At 42.4% G+C, this 17715-nt stretch overlaps 1 protein-coding gene across 1 annotated transcript; it reads right to left on the reverse strand.

The window, feature by feature from the left end:
- Positions 1–155: 155 nt before the first annotated feature.
- Positions 156–14569, reverse strand: kpna6 (karyopherin alpha 6 (importin alpha 7)). Its single transcript, XM_035633953.2, has 14 exons — positions 14440–14569; positions 11637–11770; positions 11428–11520; positions 11156–11255; positions 10526–10620; positions 10005–10136; positions 9810–9898; positions 9593–9692; positions 8471–8634; positions 8313–8391; positions 8047–8172; positions 7674–7801; positions 6795–6979; positions 156–5559 (listed from the first exon to the last, which is right to left on the reverse strand). Exons 1-14 carry the CDS (start codon positions 14441–14443, stop codon positions 5372–5374), a joined length of 1617 nt encoding a protein of 538 aa, XP_035489846.1. The 5' UTR covers positions 14444–14569; the 3' UTR covers positions 156–5371.
- Positions 14570–17715: the final 3146 nt, after the last annotated feature.

Below are 17715 nucleotides of genomic sequence, written 5' to 3' on the forward strand. Positions count from 1 at the left end.
TTTGGTCTGACTTCTTTTCGTAAGCAAATCTTCATTTATATCAAAAAAAAATTTCCATCTCCAGAGTGAGGATTTTTTCACCTTGAGGTATAGAAATACACTTCACACACAGATCATAAGCACCAACATGCCTGCAGTGATAGAAGAAACATGTATTAAAGGGTTGAAACATAACTTTATTTGTTTTGAACAGTATTTCCACTGAACAACTTTTAATTCAATATATTTTCTTTACATTTAATATTGTTGCCATTTCCTGCATGTATTCTTTTTTTCTTTTCATGTTCATGTTTGTGTGTCATGTTCAGCTGACGTGTATTAGTTTCTTGTCACTCATTCATTCCGTCGGTAAAGTCAAGTCAAGTCACAGTTTAAGATGGGTCATTTTGAGCAAAACGAAAAATCATAAATCAAGAGAAGAGGAAAAATAAATACATGTAAAAGAAATGAGAGGACCAGAGCCGAGGATACACCAGGACCGGTCAGTGATGGCATATGAAAAGTTTTTTTTTTTCTTTTTTTACAAACATGCAGCATTGTAAACATTTGTAGCGTCAACATTACTTGAACAAGCCAAGCATGGCTTTTCGATTTTGATAATAGACATGAACATCTTCGAGGACGGAAGACAAGTCAGGTTTTGGATATTTATTGATGTCTGTTCAATTCCCCCCATAGATAACAAGGTTCCTGATCATACAAGCCTGACTAGGACAAAACCTTTACTTGAAACACAACTATTCAAAAAAATATAGCCCAGAATATCCTGATCGAGAAAAAGATCAAGAAAAGCAGAAAAGGCTTGTCATCACTTCCTCTTTTTTTTTTCTTCTCCTGTGAAATGTTCTAATGAGACTTTTTTTTCCCTCCACTTCTCAGAAGTGATTAGAATTGCATCGGTATCCCTGTCAATGTATCAGAACATACATATAGTTTAACTTATAATACTTTTTAATGTAAATCACTGCACAATTTCTGAATCCCATTTTATTTTTTTTTATCTTAGAAAAAAATGTCAAGTAAGTCGCCTCTTTTAGCTCCGCCCAGTGGAAGGAGTGTCACCTGTGTGGGCGGTTGGTAGGTGGATCTTTGCCTCTGGGGTGCCTGATTCTCGGGACAGTAATTATTGCAGTCTCCTGGATTTGTTTTTGCAGATTCTTTCGAGCTCCCTACACAGTACTTGAACTTGAGCGCAAAAAGAAAAGTGGGACTGAGCTCAATGCAGCTTCTCATGACAAGAAGGAAGTTTGCAAATGGCCTGAAGCAACCTATCAGCCGGACAGACTTGCTTCAACACAAGCCAATCGCATTAACTATTGAAAACAAAACATCAAGTAAATAATTGAAACCGGCCTCCGGGGGTGACAAAAGTTCGGTAAACTAAGATCAACAATAAGGTCGGTACCCGCAATTGTCTGCCATGATAGTCCCCACAATTTGCATCGTCTGCCACAGTTAAGTACTACAAATATTTCTGTCTGTGCAGTTTCTTTTTGCACACAGAGGGAAAGAAAAGAAGCAAAATAGGAAACTCTAATGTTTTCACCGCTGGAAAATCAATTAATCGATTCAAAAAGTCAATTTGCAGCTCAGCTTTGCACAGTGAAACCCATAAGAAGAGCATCAGAGTGGGGACCATCACAAACGGACAAGTCGCTGGAAAGACCAGTTCTATGCAGTTAATCAAGTCCTAGCCCTCCCCCGAATGACAATTACACTTCCTTAATTCCTTATTGGAGGTGCCCACAGTAAAGAATGCCACTTTTCCAAAGAAGCAATGGCTAATAATGTAACTTTAAAGATAAGGAAAAAAAAATAGAGCAGCAATGTTTTGCACAAAACGTGTGCACATTCAAGTAAATAAAAAGATATAAAGAAGAAAGAAAAAAAAAACCAAAAAGACAGATACATAAGAACCTCCAGTCTGTTGGTCAGGTTGGCACTTTTGTGAATAGGAGTGCATTTTCATTTTTCAGAAATATAATATATAATATTCTTTCCTGGTTGATGCACTGATTTTTTTTTTTTAACATTGCAATTCTGGCCTTATTTGTAAGAAAAGCACAGAATTGTCCATGAAATCCAAGACTTCAGTTATGAATGCAGCTCCACACGTCTGTCATGCAGAGATATGTTCATGATGCTCAATTATACCAAGATTTGACCTCTTATGTCTACCGGGAGCACACGTGTTCTGTGGACAACATTTCTATTCTCAAACATATGTTCCCTCCAGCTGTTTTCAGACGCGAACTCCGGACAATGTCCACACGCGATTCCGCGGACACTCTCCGAAGTTTGCCGTTTCACATGTGATGAAAGCAGCGGGAGATCGTCCCGTGTCGGACGCGTTCACAGCGGCAGGAAAATCTCCCAGATGACAGGGCGTGATGTTTTTTACAGTCTTGAACAATCGCTTGCTGTGAATCCTCAACAGATTCTCCTGCTGTGTTCTCACATGGGCTCACTTCTCCAGACGTTTGACTTGGGGCAGCTGGCAGGAAAAGATCCAGAGAATGTCCGGAGCAACATTTACATTCTCAAATGGAAACCTTCCGGAAAAGTTCACGACAATGTCTGGAGTTCAGTGCATCGTCTGAACGCAGTTTCTGTCAATGAAGGCTTTTAACCACTGTGTCTAATAGCAGCACTATGACACTATGATCTTCTCCACTGACAAAGGGATTTTAAGGCAAATGTAAAAAAATGCAATAGTGAAACAAACCAATTGCAAAAGAGAAGCCTGCACTCACATCCAAACAAAAGATGCTCTTTTTTTTGACAAAAAGATGTGTTCACGATTGTACACTAAGCATTTATATTTTGGTTGAGAAAGATAAATCTGAAAGATGCTCCTGTGATCCACAGAACAGAGGCTCCCAGACACCGATGGGGGACATAGTCAAAGAGTCAATCAACCTCTTCCTCGCACAGTGCCTGTCAGTCAAACATCACACAACCACAGTTCTACTCCATCCACAAAGCCTGAACCAGACCCCCGGAGATCAGCCTCTGTCGAGAGGCAGCGGTGATCTTCGGGGTCAGAGTTCACAGGATTATATTTAAACCATCATTAAGTCATGTGGCTAGAAACAACTAAAGAGTTTCCATAAGAGCAACAGGAAAAAAAATCGTCTCTATTAGGACTGAAAAAAAACCCAATCTAAATTAAAATTAAAATATTTTCTATAAAGAAGGGAAAAAAATATATACGAGGTACTCTGAAACTAAACAAAAAAGCCAAACTGGCATAATTCACACTTTGGAGAAAACTTGAACTTCAAAATCAAATGAAAAGAACTACTACTTTTTTTTTCATTTACGACTATGGAAACTATTTTACTTGCTGCTAGCCACTCATCTGTGTGAGGTGTGTGTACAGTGTCTGCTGGTGTTGTATGCAAGTGTACTTGAAGTGTGTGCAAATATATATGTATATATATATAGAATGCAAATACATCAAAATTCAAATATAGATTTATACTTGAATTTTTTTTTTTTTTTTTTTTTTTTTGCAGTTAGGCTCGTCACTTATCTTAGACATATCCCCAGCCAAACTCTGGTTGTTGTTCGACCCATGGCGGGAGAAAGAAGCGGCACAGACTTCCCTAGCCGGGCAGAGGACAGGCTATTTACATTGACACTTTACACACATCACAAGGGACCCATGCAAAATCTTTATCTTATCAGTTGTCATTCCCATTCCTCAAAGCTATGGTGATATAGAATGCCATAGGTTATATATCGACTCTAGCGCTATACAAGACACCACCATCGTCACTACACCATCACGGTAAATGTCACCAAAACCGATCAGTTATGGCCCAGTTTACTGCGTTTTTAGCTTTAAATGCTGTTAACAAGGAGCGTGTGCAACAGTGCTTTTTTTCCACACTGCGCTTCATCTCACTGTGCCAACTGTCTGTGTTTGGCCGGGGATACTCAGTGACTGTAGGTGGGGTAATATAACACCATGCAAAAACCCTACCACATATGACTGGGGGGGGGGGGGGCACAGAGCCGAGCTGACGCCCAGCAAACTATATACATTGGTCTTCAACGGCGCCAGAGAGTCAGAACTATAAAACATTGTCTCTCGAGATTTCTGTGACATGTCTGTCACTCTACTTGAAACATCTGCGATCCTTTGAATTCGTGTTTTTCGATAAAAATACATTTAGTTTGCTGCTGCTGCTGCCTCCCCCCAAACGCCCCAGCTACGCCTCAATTAATAGTTAAATCACTTCATAATTCAAATGTTATCAATAACACGTCACACAACGAACATTGGATCTCTAACTATACCACCCTCGAAACCTGGATTTTTTTTTTATTTAACACATCATCTTGAGAAATAACCCAATTCTATTTCCAATAACTCCTTCAGAGCCCCTCCCGAGGTTAGCTAGTTCTGTTTTCTAAATTGTTTACACTTCTTCCTACCTCAACCCCCTAAAATTTGTCCCAAAGAAAAAAGAAAAAAAGTAAAGTTGATTGAGGAGGGGAAGAAAAACCCTAAAACAAAACCCTCTTACACCTTAAGCTTGGACATTAGACTACAGTAGAAAGCCCTTAATTTTGCACCCCCTCCCCATACAGATAGGATTCTTTTTCCTATGAGCAGATATGCAGAGACAAGCCCTAAGCCTAATGATCACATAGCCTCTTGGTAGCAAACCATGTGCTTTCCATAGAAAGAAAAGAAAAAAATAAAACACAAGCACTAATAAGGAGCAGATAAGTAAGGGTTGGGGGGAGGGGCTAATCATAAAACTGAAAAAGGGATAATGTTACAAACACTTTTTTGAATTGCACTAAGTTACACTGACATCAATAGCTGGGCATATTTCACCTCATGCACCTGCAGTCTGCAGACTTTGCCAGAGGATGCATGGGTAGTCCTGAAAATAGGAATGTGGGGGGGGGGGGGGGGGGGGGTTTAAGATATGAACCAAAAAGCCATTGTTACTTCCAGTTACAGAATCTAAGGGCTATCAAATGGCAGGAAGATGTCTGTGTGTGCGTTTTAAGCCATCGCAGACTCACACTTTGGGCTACAAGCTGATTGCTTCCTCATCTAAGTGTGATGGAGTTTGTGTTGTATGCTCCCCTACTGGCTGGGAAGCACGCAAGTCTGCCCTGCGAGAAGTCAGTCCACTGCTGGAGGAGAATGGGACATTTTTAGGGAGACAATATTAGTTTTCCTCCAAAGAGGGCAGGGGTGTGTGTGGTGACAGTAGAGGTGGGGGTGGGTAGCGGCAGATCAACGGAGGGGGCTCGGAGGTACAACTCAATCTATGAGAGGTGTGGAGGGGATAAATTATGTGGTTTAGAGATTGGGGGGGGGGGGGGGGGGGGGGGGGGGGCTGAATTATAGCTGAAAGCCCTCCATGGGAGCCTCCTGCTGGGGGAAAAGGAACTGCTGGTTGGCCTGGTCCACCTGAGGGGCTAGACTGCTGTCCTCGTCCTCCACCCCGAAGTAGTGCTCGATTAGGTCAAAGGCCTTCTGGTAGATCTCCTGGTTGTCGTGGCTCTGAAGGAACTCGATCTTGTCCAGACCTGGGGAGGTCACATGATGTTAAATCAAAAGGACGTTTGCAAAGTTATCAACAAAACAACATCAGTTTAAACCAGTCACTGCTGTCATATATCTGGGTATAAAATGAAAAAAGGGATAAAAGATGTTTACTCATCTCAAGACATAAATAAGACAAAAATAATCTTGTTTTGGTTTGCATCTGTGGAATCATGGTGTAACCTTAAACGATTTCCACTTCAACCAAAATATCTCATGTTCAACAGCTGATGTAAGACAAGGTCAGACTACACTACACATTATGCACACACTGGTTGAGATAGTCATGCGTATCTCCGTACGCACGCATAACATTGTACGCTACTGTATGGAAGTAACAATCCAGAATTTTCCTCTAAATGTTTACGACAGAAATATCACTACATTAGCAGATGTTTTAGCTTCTCGAGCTAAACCCAGACAATGAACCGTATTGTGGTGAATTGGCAGCCTCAGACTGCTAATTTTCTTGGCTAACCCTATTGCTGCTATAATGGGTAGCAAACATCTTATACATTTGGCCAATATGTTAATCTGGGATGCAAATGATCCAGATCCAGACTAAATACAATAGATTGTGAGGATCTAACATGAAAAGAATATATCTTCAATTATAAATAATACATTTTCATTCAACCATTTAGGTGATTTCACAAGATGACAGCTGCATGTACAGTATATTGTCAAACCAGATAGAAAATGTAGGTTATATAACTGTATAATGTCAGTGAGTTAATAAAGTATTAGTTAAAGGTCAGAGGCTTTCCAGAAGTGTTGTCTCTCTGTTCTGCTTAATCAGATTCATCACACAGGGCAAAGCTTCCATCAGGAGTTGTCCCGGTCTGCCCACTGCCTGCAAACTATGGTTATTGTGCACAATAATGGTTATTAAATAAATTTAAAAATTAAAAAAACACCATGAAAACATTCATCTTGATACCCTGATGAAAACCAGATTTGTCCTTAGTTTTTGGTGATTACACGACTCATGAAGAAAAATAATAATCATGTGACTACATCATTTAACTACAACCGTTTCATCACAAGGCTACAAATAAATCTAAATCCAAATTTGGAGCCATATTAAACACTGATTCTCAATGGGATTCCACATGAGAATGGATTGCTGATTTCATTATGTTCCAATAATGTTGTTTATGAGCTATATCATGTGAATTTCCGTGTGTTCATGTGTTTGGATGTGTTTCATTGACAGTACCATAGGCTTCTTCGATGAGGCTGCAGTAAGGGTTGACTCCCGAGCCGCTGTTCTCCTGCTTGGCCTCCTGCTCGCCAAGCCTCAGGATGTTCTCCAGCCCGTTGAGAGCAACCTGAACAATCTTGGAGTCCATCACCGTCAGCAGATCACACAGTGGCTTAATGCAGCCGAGGTTCACCAGATACCTGTGTATCCCAAACACACACGTTAATAAGAAATGCGTATAAAGGCTGTAAGAGAACAACGCATTTTCAGGTTTTTGAGATGTTCAAGGTCAAGGGCAGGACTTGATTCACAAAACAGTCTTCTTCATGTTTCCAAATGATGACCAAATGATAATTTGTCTTTAATTTAACGAATTGTTGCTAATAATTCTTCATGGTTCATTCATTGTTTCATCTATATTTTTATCTCAAATTCCATTACGTTTATATTTAAAGGTGACATATTATGCAAAAATCACATTTTCAGTGTTTGTGCACATACATGTGTGTATCTGTGGAGCCTAACAGCCCACAAACTGTGAAAAAAGACAACCCTGTTTTTTTTTGTGATTTGGCTAAACCCTAGACAAGCACAAAGGTGGTAATTCTCAGAATTTCCAAACAGCCAAAACCTTTTTCCAGTCCATCACTGTGGGTAAAAGATAAGTGCTGATATTATTAAAACACAGATCAAATACAGGAAGTTCTTTAGAGTCTCTTCCAACTAACAGAGGATATGGAGTTGAAGCTGGACCATGAAACACCTTCAACTTACTAGGATGTTAAGTTGATCCAACAGATCTGGCATTAACATGATACATTAGGTAAAGGAAAAAAAACCATAATAAACCTCTTGTCCAACGTGCACTGTAGTTGATTTACTCTTAAGTCTGACCTGATCTGCTCTGGTGTCCCTCCAGATGTGGCGTTGGTAATGGCCCAGGCTGCCTCTTTCCTGGTTCTGAACTCTGCTTTCTGGAGAATGTCGATCAGCACTGGGAAGATGTTGGCATCAATTACTGTCTGTCGGGCAAAACAAGATATGAAGTGAGGGGCAAGTATCATAAAGCATATTTTTCAAAATCGAATCAAGCTTCACAGAGGAGGATCCTTAGGGGCTCAGATAGATGGAAAAACAGACCCATCAGTCTGTACAAAATATAGTTGTTGTTTTTTTTTAAATATTTTATACAAGATTGTACTGAGTCAGTGTCACCAGGAAATCCTAACCCAACATTTCAGTTCTCCGCTCTGTGCGTAGACGTCACCTGTATCTGCGCTCTGTTTCCTGCCGTTATGTTCGAGATTGTCCAGCAGGCTTCTTTGCGAATAGACTCTTTAGCACTGCTGAGAAGGTGCAGCAGACAGGGCAGGGCTGAGCAGTTCAACACCACCTAAACACAGCAACACAGAGTTATAACTTTGGTTCTAAGAAAATACCCTTTTCTATTGGTCTTGATAAGATGTGGCCAGTACTCCGCAACAGTCTGTAGCAGACAAGCATGAAAGACGCTGAAGCTGAATATACTCTCACCTGCGTTTGGATATCATCTCCAGTGACAATGTTACCTACAGCTCTCAAGGCAGGGGAGGCCACCTTATAATCAGTGTGCCTGCAGAAATGGAGGATTATTATTATTCACAGGCCATGTTCATGGCGACAAAAATAATGGAGAGCATGGCTGGACTTACATGAGTAGTTCGACAAGGCGCCTGCAGACGCCAGAGTCAATGACAGCCTGGATCTTGTCGTTGGGGCCATCGGAGAGGTAGGACAGGGCCCAGCAGGCATCTGCCAGCAAGTCTGGGTCACTGCTAAATAAAAGCCTGGACAGCACTGGCAGACAGGGTGACACCTAAACAGAACAGACATGTGACTTATTATTAGATGAATTCCACAACACCTACGAATCGCTTAGAAGAAAACAAGTCTAGGTTTTTTTCAGCAGATTGGCAGTCGAGGGGAAAAGCAGTTTGGTTTGGCAACATCTGTTTTCTTCAAGAAATACTGTTTCAGACCATTATTCCAGTCTTATACTCATATATGCCATCATTATTGTTAGTTATGGAAACTGGAAAGTTTCAACGCAAGTTTCATGCACTTCTGTAACCGGGCCCCGACATTGAGACAAGAAAAATCCCAGCAAAATGTCGGCATGTACATGCTTTTTCAGAAACTGGGCCTTTGTCGTTAAGAGCGTGTATGACACCTGTGTGCTCGTTGCTTTAGAGCAAGATGACATGTACGTACGCCTCTTTTATTTTACGTTATCGTTTTAAAAGGCAAGAGGCCGAAGAAATGCATCGCGATTTGCTGAAATTCACACCGGGAAGCCGAAATGCATTATGGGAATAGGAATTTGGCAAGTAAAGCATGTTTCAGTCTTAAAGCCAAAGACTGACCCTGTTGGGGTCAGTCAATGCTTTTTAAAAACTCAAACAATGAAACTTGAACTGAAATCCAAATTTTGCTTGAGAGGGTGAAATAAAGGTTTTAGTCATGTTTTTTAGAAACTTCTCAGGTTTTAGAAGATTGTTTTTATACAATGCTCAGGTCTTAGAAAGCTTCTTTAGAGAGCACCTTAGAGTCAAGAGAGTGTAGATGTGTGGATCATTTTATCATCAAGTTCAATATCATGTTGTCACAATACTTTTCCTGCACCAGCGTCATTCATCTCCAGTGCAAATATTGCCAGAGTGACTCAACTGAACTGAGAGTTGAAAACCATGTTTTAGAAAGAGATTTATATCTTTGTATGGTTTAACGTGTTAACTATCAAACCTTAAGGTTTGCGTCAGGATGCAAAGTGGTACCTTTTCAAATGCAGGTGGAGGATTTTTTCCTCTGCAGAGATTAGACAGAGCCCAGACCGCGTTTCTCGTCATAGTCAATCTAGTGGATTTTGTCAGAAGCCTGACATGACAAGAGTAAAGCAAAGCTTATTACATGAGGTCATATCAGAAATGAGTTATAGGTAGAAAACTCAAATACGTAATGTCTCCAAAAAAGTTGAGAAAAGTCTGAACTCACATTAATAGTGGCGGAAGGATGTTGCAGTTCAGCACATAGTCCCTGCAAACTGCACTGTCCCCTGCAATATTACCTAAGGCCCACACAGCCTGAAAAAAATACACAACCGTTAGACATTGGATACACAAAGTATTGAGCGAGGCAAGACAAAACAGACACAATTTAACATATTATGCCAGTAACACTGTGTGTTACCTGCTCTTGGACATCCTCAAAGTCGGAGTTGAGTAGTTCTATGAAGATTGGCACTGCTCCCGCCTCAATCACCGTCTTTGTCTGTAAGGATGTGCCTGATGCGATGTTGGTTAGAGCCCAAGCCGCTTCAAACTGCAATGGCACAAAATGTAATTGAGAAAGTCCTGAACGTGTTTTATTAAATGAAAAGAAACTTTGGGATCCTCATCATGGACATGTCAATAATTTCTTTCAGGTTAAGAGTTTACAATGGTTTTGTGCAGTGTTGCAAAAATGCCAGTCAATCAGGAGCCTGTTTAATGCAGAGCAAATGCATTGCTTTGACTTGCTTAGCATCAGCTTAAGCTAATAGTGGCCTGCATCAGCAAAATCTAACAATAGTATGCCGAGCATAACCTAATGGAATGCATCTGATAACGTTCCATGAGGTCAGCACCTTGTGGAGCAGGTTCAACTTCTTGATTTATCAGTGAGACACAAACTCCACTTACTTCACGTCTATGCGGTTCGTATGAACTGACCTGTAGTGTGCAGTTGATGCTCTCCTTTAGGAACTCCACAAACCTCTCCACTACTCCAGTCGTGTTTATAACTTCATCAATTGGCGGGTTGGGCTCTGAGATGAAAAAATCAAATCAAATCAAACTGGATGTGAGCACTTTGGTTCGGTCTATGTCGCCTCATGGTTCTGCCCGACTGATTTATCGGTCAGACGATCTTATTGACATATAAGTCGTCCAGTATGCGTAAATATGAAAACTTTCCCCCCCCACAGAATAAGAAACAAGATGCTTTGAATAATTTAGATCCTAAAGTTTGTTCAGCAGAACATGCTGCAACACTATCATTTACAATAATGTAGCACTGTCTGCAGCTCATAGAGCAGAGTGCGCATCGGTGTAGTCGAGCAATGTGTTCACAGAGTTGTTGTATACTAGTTTGTGAAACACATGCTGAAAACTAAACACCATCATATCCATTGCCATAACATCTCTAACACATTTATGAATAAAATCTGATAAGGGATCATTTTCAGAATGTTTTACTCCCTAAAAATCAGTATCGGCCTTCGCCCCAAAAATCCAGTATTGGTCGGGCTCTAGTTACCACATTGATATAGAGCTACTGTAAGTGCGCAGTAGCTCGTGTACCTTTGGAAAGTAGTTTTCTGAACTTCTGTGTTGTGGCAAGCTGAAGCTCCGGGTCCTCTGAGAAAAGCATCTCAACCATGTCTCTGGTAATTACTCCTTCCTACAACACACACACACACGCACGCACGCACGCACGCACACAGGCACAATTAAACACTTGCTCCATTCACTGCAAACTGAAATGCAAAGTAATATAAACCTCTGATGGGTCCTGCGTGGGCTTTTCTTTGTCTACATCGTGAGAGTCTGGTATTAGGACAATATATACTCACTGTTACTGGGGAGCTGAGGTAGGAGTCCACCAGTGGACTCTCAAACATGGCCTCCTCTTCATTGAGAACGTCCACGTTCCTCCTCTTGAAAAGCTGCCAGAGCACACGAGTCGAGTCAGACTACTTTCATGTACATACACTGCATAGTGACTTATTAAACAAGGAGACAAAGGACCTAATGGGTGGGACACAGAAGTTTTGTATTGTACCTGTTGTTCTCGTTTCTGTTTTCGGAGTTGGATGCCCTCCTCCTCTCTCCTGCGCCGCATCTCTTCTGGGTTCAGTGCTTTGTTCTTGTAGCGGTTCATCCTGTAGTTATCCTTGGCCGGACTACCTGATGGCTCTGATGGGCACAGACATGGGTAAAAAAAACATCATGATTAAGACACAAGTGGTAAACAAGGTTGTACACAAATTTCCTTCCTTCTTGAAGTTAACATGAACTCCATGTGTGCTATAGAGTTGGTGAGTTTGCCATTAGTTTCCTCTGACATCTCTAATAATAGGTCATGATGATGAAAAAGCATGTACACAGGTTTATATATAAACGGCCTTGTATAAACAAGCTCACAGAAACTAGACAACACAGCCTAAAAATACACGCAATGGAGAACACACAGCTAAGCTATTCATCAACTGGTCAGCTGGCAGGGAGAACAAACGTATTTATTCAGTAGAGTTAAATCGCTGTGTTAGCATAAACCGATGCCCACACAGAACAAACTGCCCATTCTCAGCATTTGTGCAGTCATGCCACAGGAACAGGGCACTGGGCAGATCCCTGAGTCACCCGGGGGGCTACAAGGGGGGAGAGAGAGGTGGGAACAGCATTTTAAAAAAAAACTGCCACCAGCACAGAACGGTGCCAAGAGCCCCCCGATCGCAACAGTGTTCGGGTTTCCAAGGTTAAACGTCGGAACAAGTGGCGCAAATTGAGGCCATGTTATGGCTTGAGGGGGGATAAGGCACAACCGGCCTTATGAAAAGCTTATGCATGAGTGTAATGTGTCCAGATGGTAAAGCCACAGGGCGTGGGTGGCACACGAGCACAGGTTGCAGCTGGATGCTCCTATTTCTGCAAAGTGTTAGCAAGATTAGCGGCTGTGTGTGTGTGTGTGTGTGTGCGTTGACTGTTTGCTGTAAGGGCTGAGGTGGCAAAGAAATCGCCCTGCACAAAGCACATGTCAACACTGGAACTTCAGAGGAGACCCCACCTATAGGCAGGTGTTTACAAGTCTGCTGACTCAAGTCGGGGGGGGGGGGTTCTACCCTTCTACAACCTTACTCGCCACAATTGAGTTTCAGTGGCTGAGGTTGGCCACTACAGTGCGGAGTGGTGGCAGAGATCTCAAAAGCGGTGCCTGTGCAAAAAAATCTGAAACTATGCGCATGGCAACGTTGTAGAAGTTCTTGTGTGTGATTTTGTTTTGGTTTGCTTTAGTCTGCCGCACAGCTGCACCATGAGTGCTTTCGACCCAATGAGAACGTTTCCAGAAGTAGAGGAGGCTGCAGGACAACTGCTGTTACAACGAAAAAGGTCACAATGACCAGAAGTTTTGGCTTGTAACATTTACATTTAACAATTACAGTGTTTCCCCTAGGTTTACTGGTTTTGGGGGGTGTTAGGGCTGGTTAGGGTTCACAAATAACGTTAAGTTTCATCCACAATCTTTCATACAGGAATGAGGAATAAGGTGTATAAGGAAAGTGACCTGAAATGACTTCTGCTTGACATTATTTGTAAAATACAACAAAAAATTGAAATGTTTTTACTAAAATCAATTTGACACTTCAGGGTGGGCGGGGGCTCCCGTTGGGGGTGGGCGGGGCTCCCAATTCAATGGTAGGGGCAACACTGAATTAAGCAGGAAGGTTTTTGACAGATTGAATACTTCCATCCGTATCTTTAGTTGTGAGACTAAGTGTGGTGTTACCGTTACTGACGGATGTTGGCGGGGGGGGGGGGGGGGGGGGTCGCAAGCCCAAATCGTGTGTTGGGGAATAGTCTGGAAAACACACGCACCCCTGGTGTCACATGCTGGTTATAGAGCTGTCAGATGTATCTGTTACCGCACATGGGGTGGTCCAAGCGGTCCAAAGTGTTTCATTTGACCTTTCCTGTGGAACGTACCTGATCAGTTATGTCGACTTCACTTTCATAATATCCACACTGGGAAACATAATGACTTTGACGGTATTCTGTAAACGCCGTGTTGTACTTCTACGGGTTTTGGCCGACGAGGCTAAACGACGGCGCTAACGCATCTAAGCTAACCGCAGCACTAGCCGCGGGCGCGCACGCAACAAGTGTCCGATACAAGTAAATTATTAAATCACGCCATGTTACAGGTGGCGAGTTAAAATGTTTTTCCGAGTCTTTTCCGAGAGACAAACAGCTGCGCAACGTTCGAAATCACTACGTAGCAGTCGCACCAGCTTGCGAACGTCACCGCTGTCAACGGTCTGTGTTGTAAAGCCAGACGTGGGTCGAGACGTGACGTTGTGGTTGTTGCCGATTAGAACAACTTAACAACAAAAAAAAGAGAATCTTGACATGCGTGACAATAACTTTAAATCTGCGCTGCACACGGGTTCCTCCCGCACATCTAACCAAGAATAGATGGTGGTACGGCGCCCTGCTAACGTGGTTAGCCATTAGCCGAGTTCCTCTTAAGTTGGCTAACAGATAGCACTGGTGGGTTTCCACCCGTGAAAAATAAAAGTAACACACTTTGAACGATATCTGATACACACGTGACAACACGCTACGACTACCCTGTGTGGTGGCAGTCGGCACGGCAAGCGAACTGGCGTGTAGCGACTCGTGTTGCGCTACTACGTAGCAACAACCTAGCTAGCTAGCTAGCTAGCGGGTTCGCTAGCGGGTTAGCGTACCTAGCTAAACAACAGTGACAGGGGGAGGATTTCATAATCATTCCTCCGGACGACACAGCTCAATCGTCCCCAGCACCGCGGCGTATACCTGTACCGTCGAGTGGTCGGACGGCTTACCCATTGTGTCCCACGTGCGTTGAGTGTGTCGAGTCGTCAAACGTATCAATCAATCGTAAGTCCCTTTCCCTCTTCTAGCTTCCCAGAAATTGCTCCCGTAAGCAATATGTCCGCCGGAGACGGAAACTCGGCATATGACGGCCGACTTCCTGCCGCCAGGGGGCGCACCAGCCTCACGAAACACTTTCCTCGCGTTCGTGATTCTATAAGCAAAGTTCTTTATCCACAAATCCAAATGGATGAAAGTGAAACCACTTTTCTCTGTTTTTAGAAGGAACCTTGTTGAAAATTACCTGAGTTCCTTAAGGCTCATGAAAAGGGAACAGGCCAAATCGCTCCTCAGAGCTTATGACTCTTTGAAAATATTTGAAGACGGACCTCTATGACCTCTTATGCGCTCAGGTAAACTACATTTCATTATTATTTATGCTATTATTATTATGTTATATTATCATTATTTATTCAGAATATTATTTATTTCGTTATTTTTTGAAACTTTTGTTTAATGTACCCTTATGTGCCTTGAATGTTTTGTAAGGGTTAATATTAAGATCTTAATGCCAAATATTTTGTATATGATCTTTGTTCAATAATAAAAAGGAAAAAATCCTCACGTTCGCCCACCTTCACTAAAAGGTACAGTACATCCCCCATACACGACCAGCTATTTATATTAACAATCAGCTCAGGGCTGGATGTATTTAATTCTCGAAGCCCATTTTATTCACTAAGTACCATGGCAGCCTTTAGGGGAGTGATTTTACATTGCTTCGTTCTTCCAAAGTCACTGTTCCTCTGTAGGGCTGCAACTAACGATTATTTTCATAATCGATTAATCTGTCGATTGTTTCCTTCGATTAGTCAATTGGTTGTTTAATCCATAAAATGTCCTTAAATGCCAATTGTGTAAGTGTTTCCTAAACCACCAAGATGGTGTTTTGTTTCGTCCACACGCCAAAGACATTTAGTTTACTGTCACAGAGGAGCAAAGAAACCAGAAAATATTCACATTTAAGAACATAACCTTTTTTTCCCATAAAAACTACTTGAGCCGATAATAAACAATTATCAAAATAGTTGGCGATTAATTTAGTAGTCGATTACTAATCGATTCATTGATTAACTGTTGCAGCTATATTTCTTGGCCTTCTCTCCAGCCTGCAGTAAAAGACAGCAGACTTTTCTTTTGTGTAACTGGCATGGTTCAGGTCCCTCTTGGTCTTGGTTCTGCATAACCTCCCCTGTGGTTTTGAAACAGCCAAGGATCCCCAGCGTTTGTCTCAAATTGAATGTGACGGGGCAAAACAGGTGAGGTGCATCTTTGGTCGATTTGCTTGGGGCAGGTAGTAGAAAATTACTGCATTATATTGCGATGCAGCATTGTCCTCTGACATGGACCCACCTCCCGGGGGGGCCCGGGGAGTTGCACCAGAAAATAACTTTAGGGGGCAATGTTGTACAAACAAAATGGAAGAGATGGGGCATCCGCTGCTGTCAGGCAGTCTCTTTCCCATGTTAGGCAGCGCACAGGGGGTCATTTAAAATATAGCATGACTGAGACGCTTTCACATGATTACAATTTCCTAGCAGACAAGAATAAATATCGCTTCTATTTCCAAGCCCTCATATCATACCGGCAGGCTGAGCTCCACTCAGACCGGTAGAAGGGATGAGAATTCACAGCCTTCAGCAGGTGCCCTGGTGCAGAGATGGATCAGAAGACACTGCTTGTCGGATAGCATCCCTCTACTGGTATCAAGTAACACGAACACACAGCAGGAATTTGTGCTCCATTCAAACGAGCATTCGAATGCTCTCAGATCCAGGCCGCGGGGCTGTAGCCGGGACTCATCATTATGTCTGATTTCAACCAGGCCTCCCTTGCGAGTTCTTTACCTTTCTCATTTCCGGGCCTGCTGAAGCACATCATGCAGCAGCCTACACTTTGCAGAGCAGCAAAGGCTATCCATTAGTCAATGCCACAGAGTAAAGACTGCCTCTGTAATGGAATCATAAGAGCAAAGCAGGGCGCATAACCAAAGTTTTTTTTTTTAAACTGACGAACACAGGGAACGGTCACTTCTTCTGAGTCTCCCACTCGCCAACGGCTACGGATGTGGAAACAATTGGCCCTGCAGCACATGTCCTCCTTTTCCATCCAAATTCAAACTGCTGTAACCTTGAAGAGAAACGAGATCCAAATCAACAAACACAACCTCTCCTGTCGACCTCATTAGTGGCCAGTGCCTGTCCAGGCTGAGTCAGCAACACTGAGCAACCACACTACACTTTCATCAAGCAAATTAACAATGCCTCTGCAGCACAATGAGCTCAACAACGAGATGTTGATTAAGTGCAATTTCATCAAAATGTCTTCTTTTTTTTGTTGAGTCTGGAAAGAAGATACACCATTTGTTAATCTTTTTCTATCCACAGAGGCCGTGTTGGTGACCAGATTTCTAGCTTAAGTGTTATGGATTTCTATGCTTAATACTTTTTCATCATTTTCATTTGTAGGGACACTCAATCCTGCAAATAGGCGTCGTAGGCAAATGTCTGCACCGTTTTGTATCTTGTCCTTAACTATCCTGTCTCACCATGACTAAACATCAGCAGGTGGCACTCAGTTCTCTCTGCAGGTACATACCAGAATAAGAAGATTACTATTGCACAGTAAGGCAAAGATACACACACACACACAAAGAATCTGATAACACCAAGGAGGATGTTTGCAGAGTAAAAACTCTGAGTTGAGTTTGCCAAATAAGGAGTTTGGGTTTTAATTACGGTTATTTGATTACACAAATATACCCAGTTAAAACTGCTCCTCAATTCAATTACAGCCGGTATCATAATAAGGCCACAGTTTGAATAAATGGGAGAATGTGGGCAGGGGCCGGCCAGTGGGAGAGAGAACATCTGCAAGGCTCTGTGCCGAACGCTTTGTGTGAGAGTAATAAAGAGTGAGGGAAGATAACGCCACGGGGAGGATAGTGTGCGGAGAGAGCAGTGTGTCAGTGCATGTGGGGCGTGAATGGAAAAGAGGAGATATGTCTTCATAATGTAGTGTTGAAAATCCATTCAGCACTGTCCATTCCTTGCTTTTTTTTTATCTGACGACAAGGGCTGTCTCTCTCTCTCTCTCCGTCTCACTGTCTCCCTCTCGCTCTCCGACATCTACCAGGTGGCAGGGCCGATACGTGAGATGCTGAGTGGGTGATTTTAGAGTATATTCTTGTGGATCATTCGATCATTCCTTGTGTGTGAGGGGGAGAT

Source organism: Scophthalmus maximus, chromosome 5, assembly GCF_022379125.1.
Source record: "Scophthalmus maximus strain ysfricsl-2021 chromosome 5, ASM2237912v1, whole genome shotgun sequence".
In the NCBI taxonomy this organism is placed as follows: Eukaryota; Metazoa; Chordata; class Actinopteri; order Pleuronectiformes; family Scophthalmidae; genus Scophthalmus; species Scophthalmus maximus.

Excerpts from the sequence above, each read along its gene's own strand:
- kpna6 (XM_035633953.2), bottom strand. Across the intron at positions 10,621-11,155 it reads CAGAAAACTACTTTCCAAAG|AGCCCAACCCGCCAATTGAT; the intron begins GTACACGAGCTA and ends TTTTCATCTCAG. Across the intron at positions 7,802-8,046 it reads GAAACAGAGCGCAGATACAG|ACAGTAATTGATGCCAACAT; the intron begins GTGACGTCTACG and ends TTTGCCCGACAG.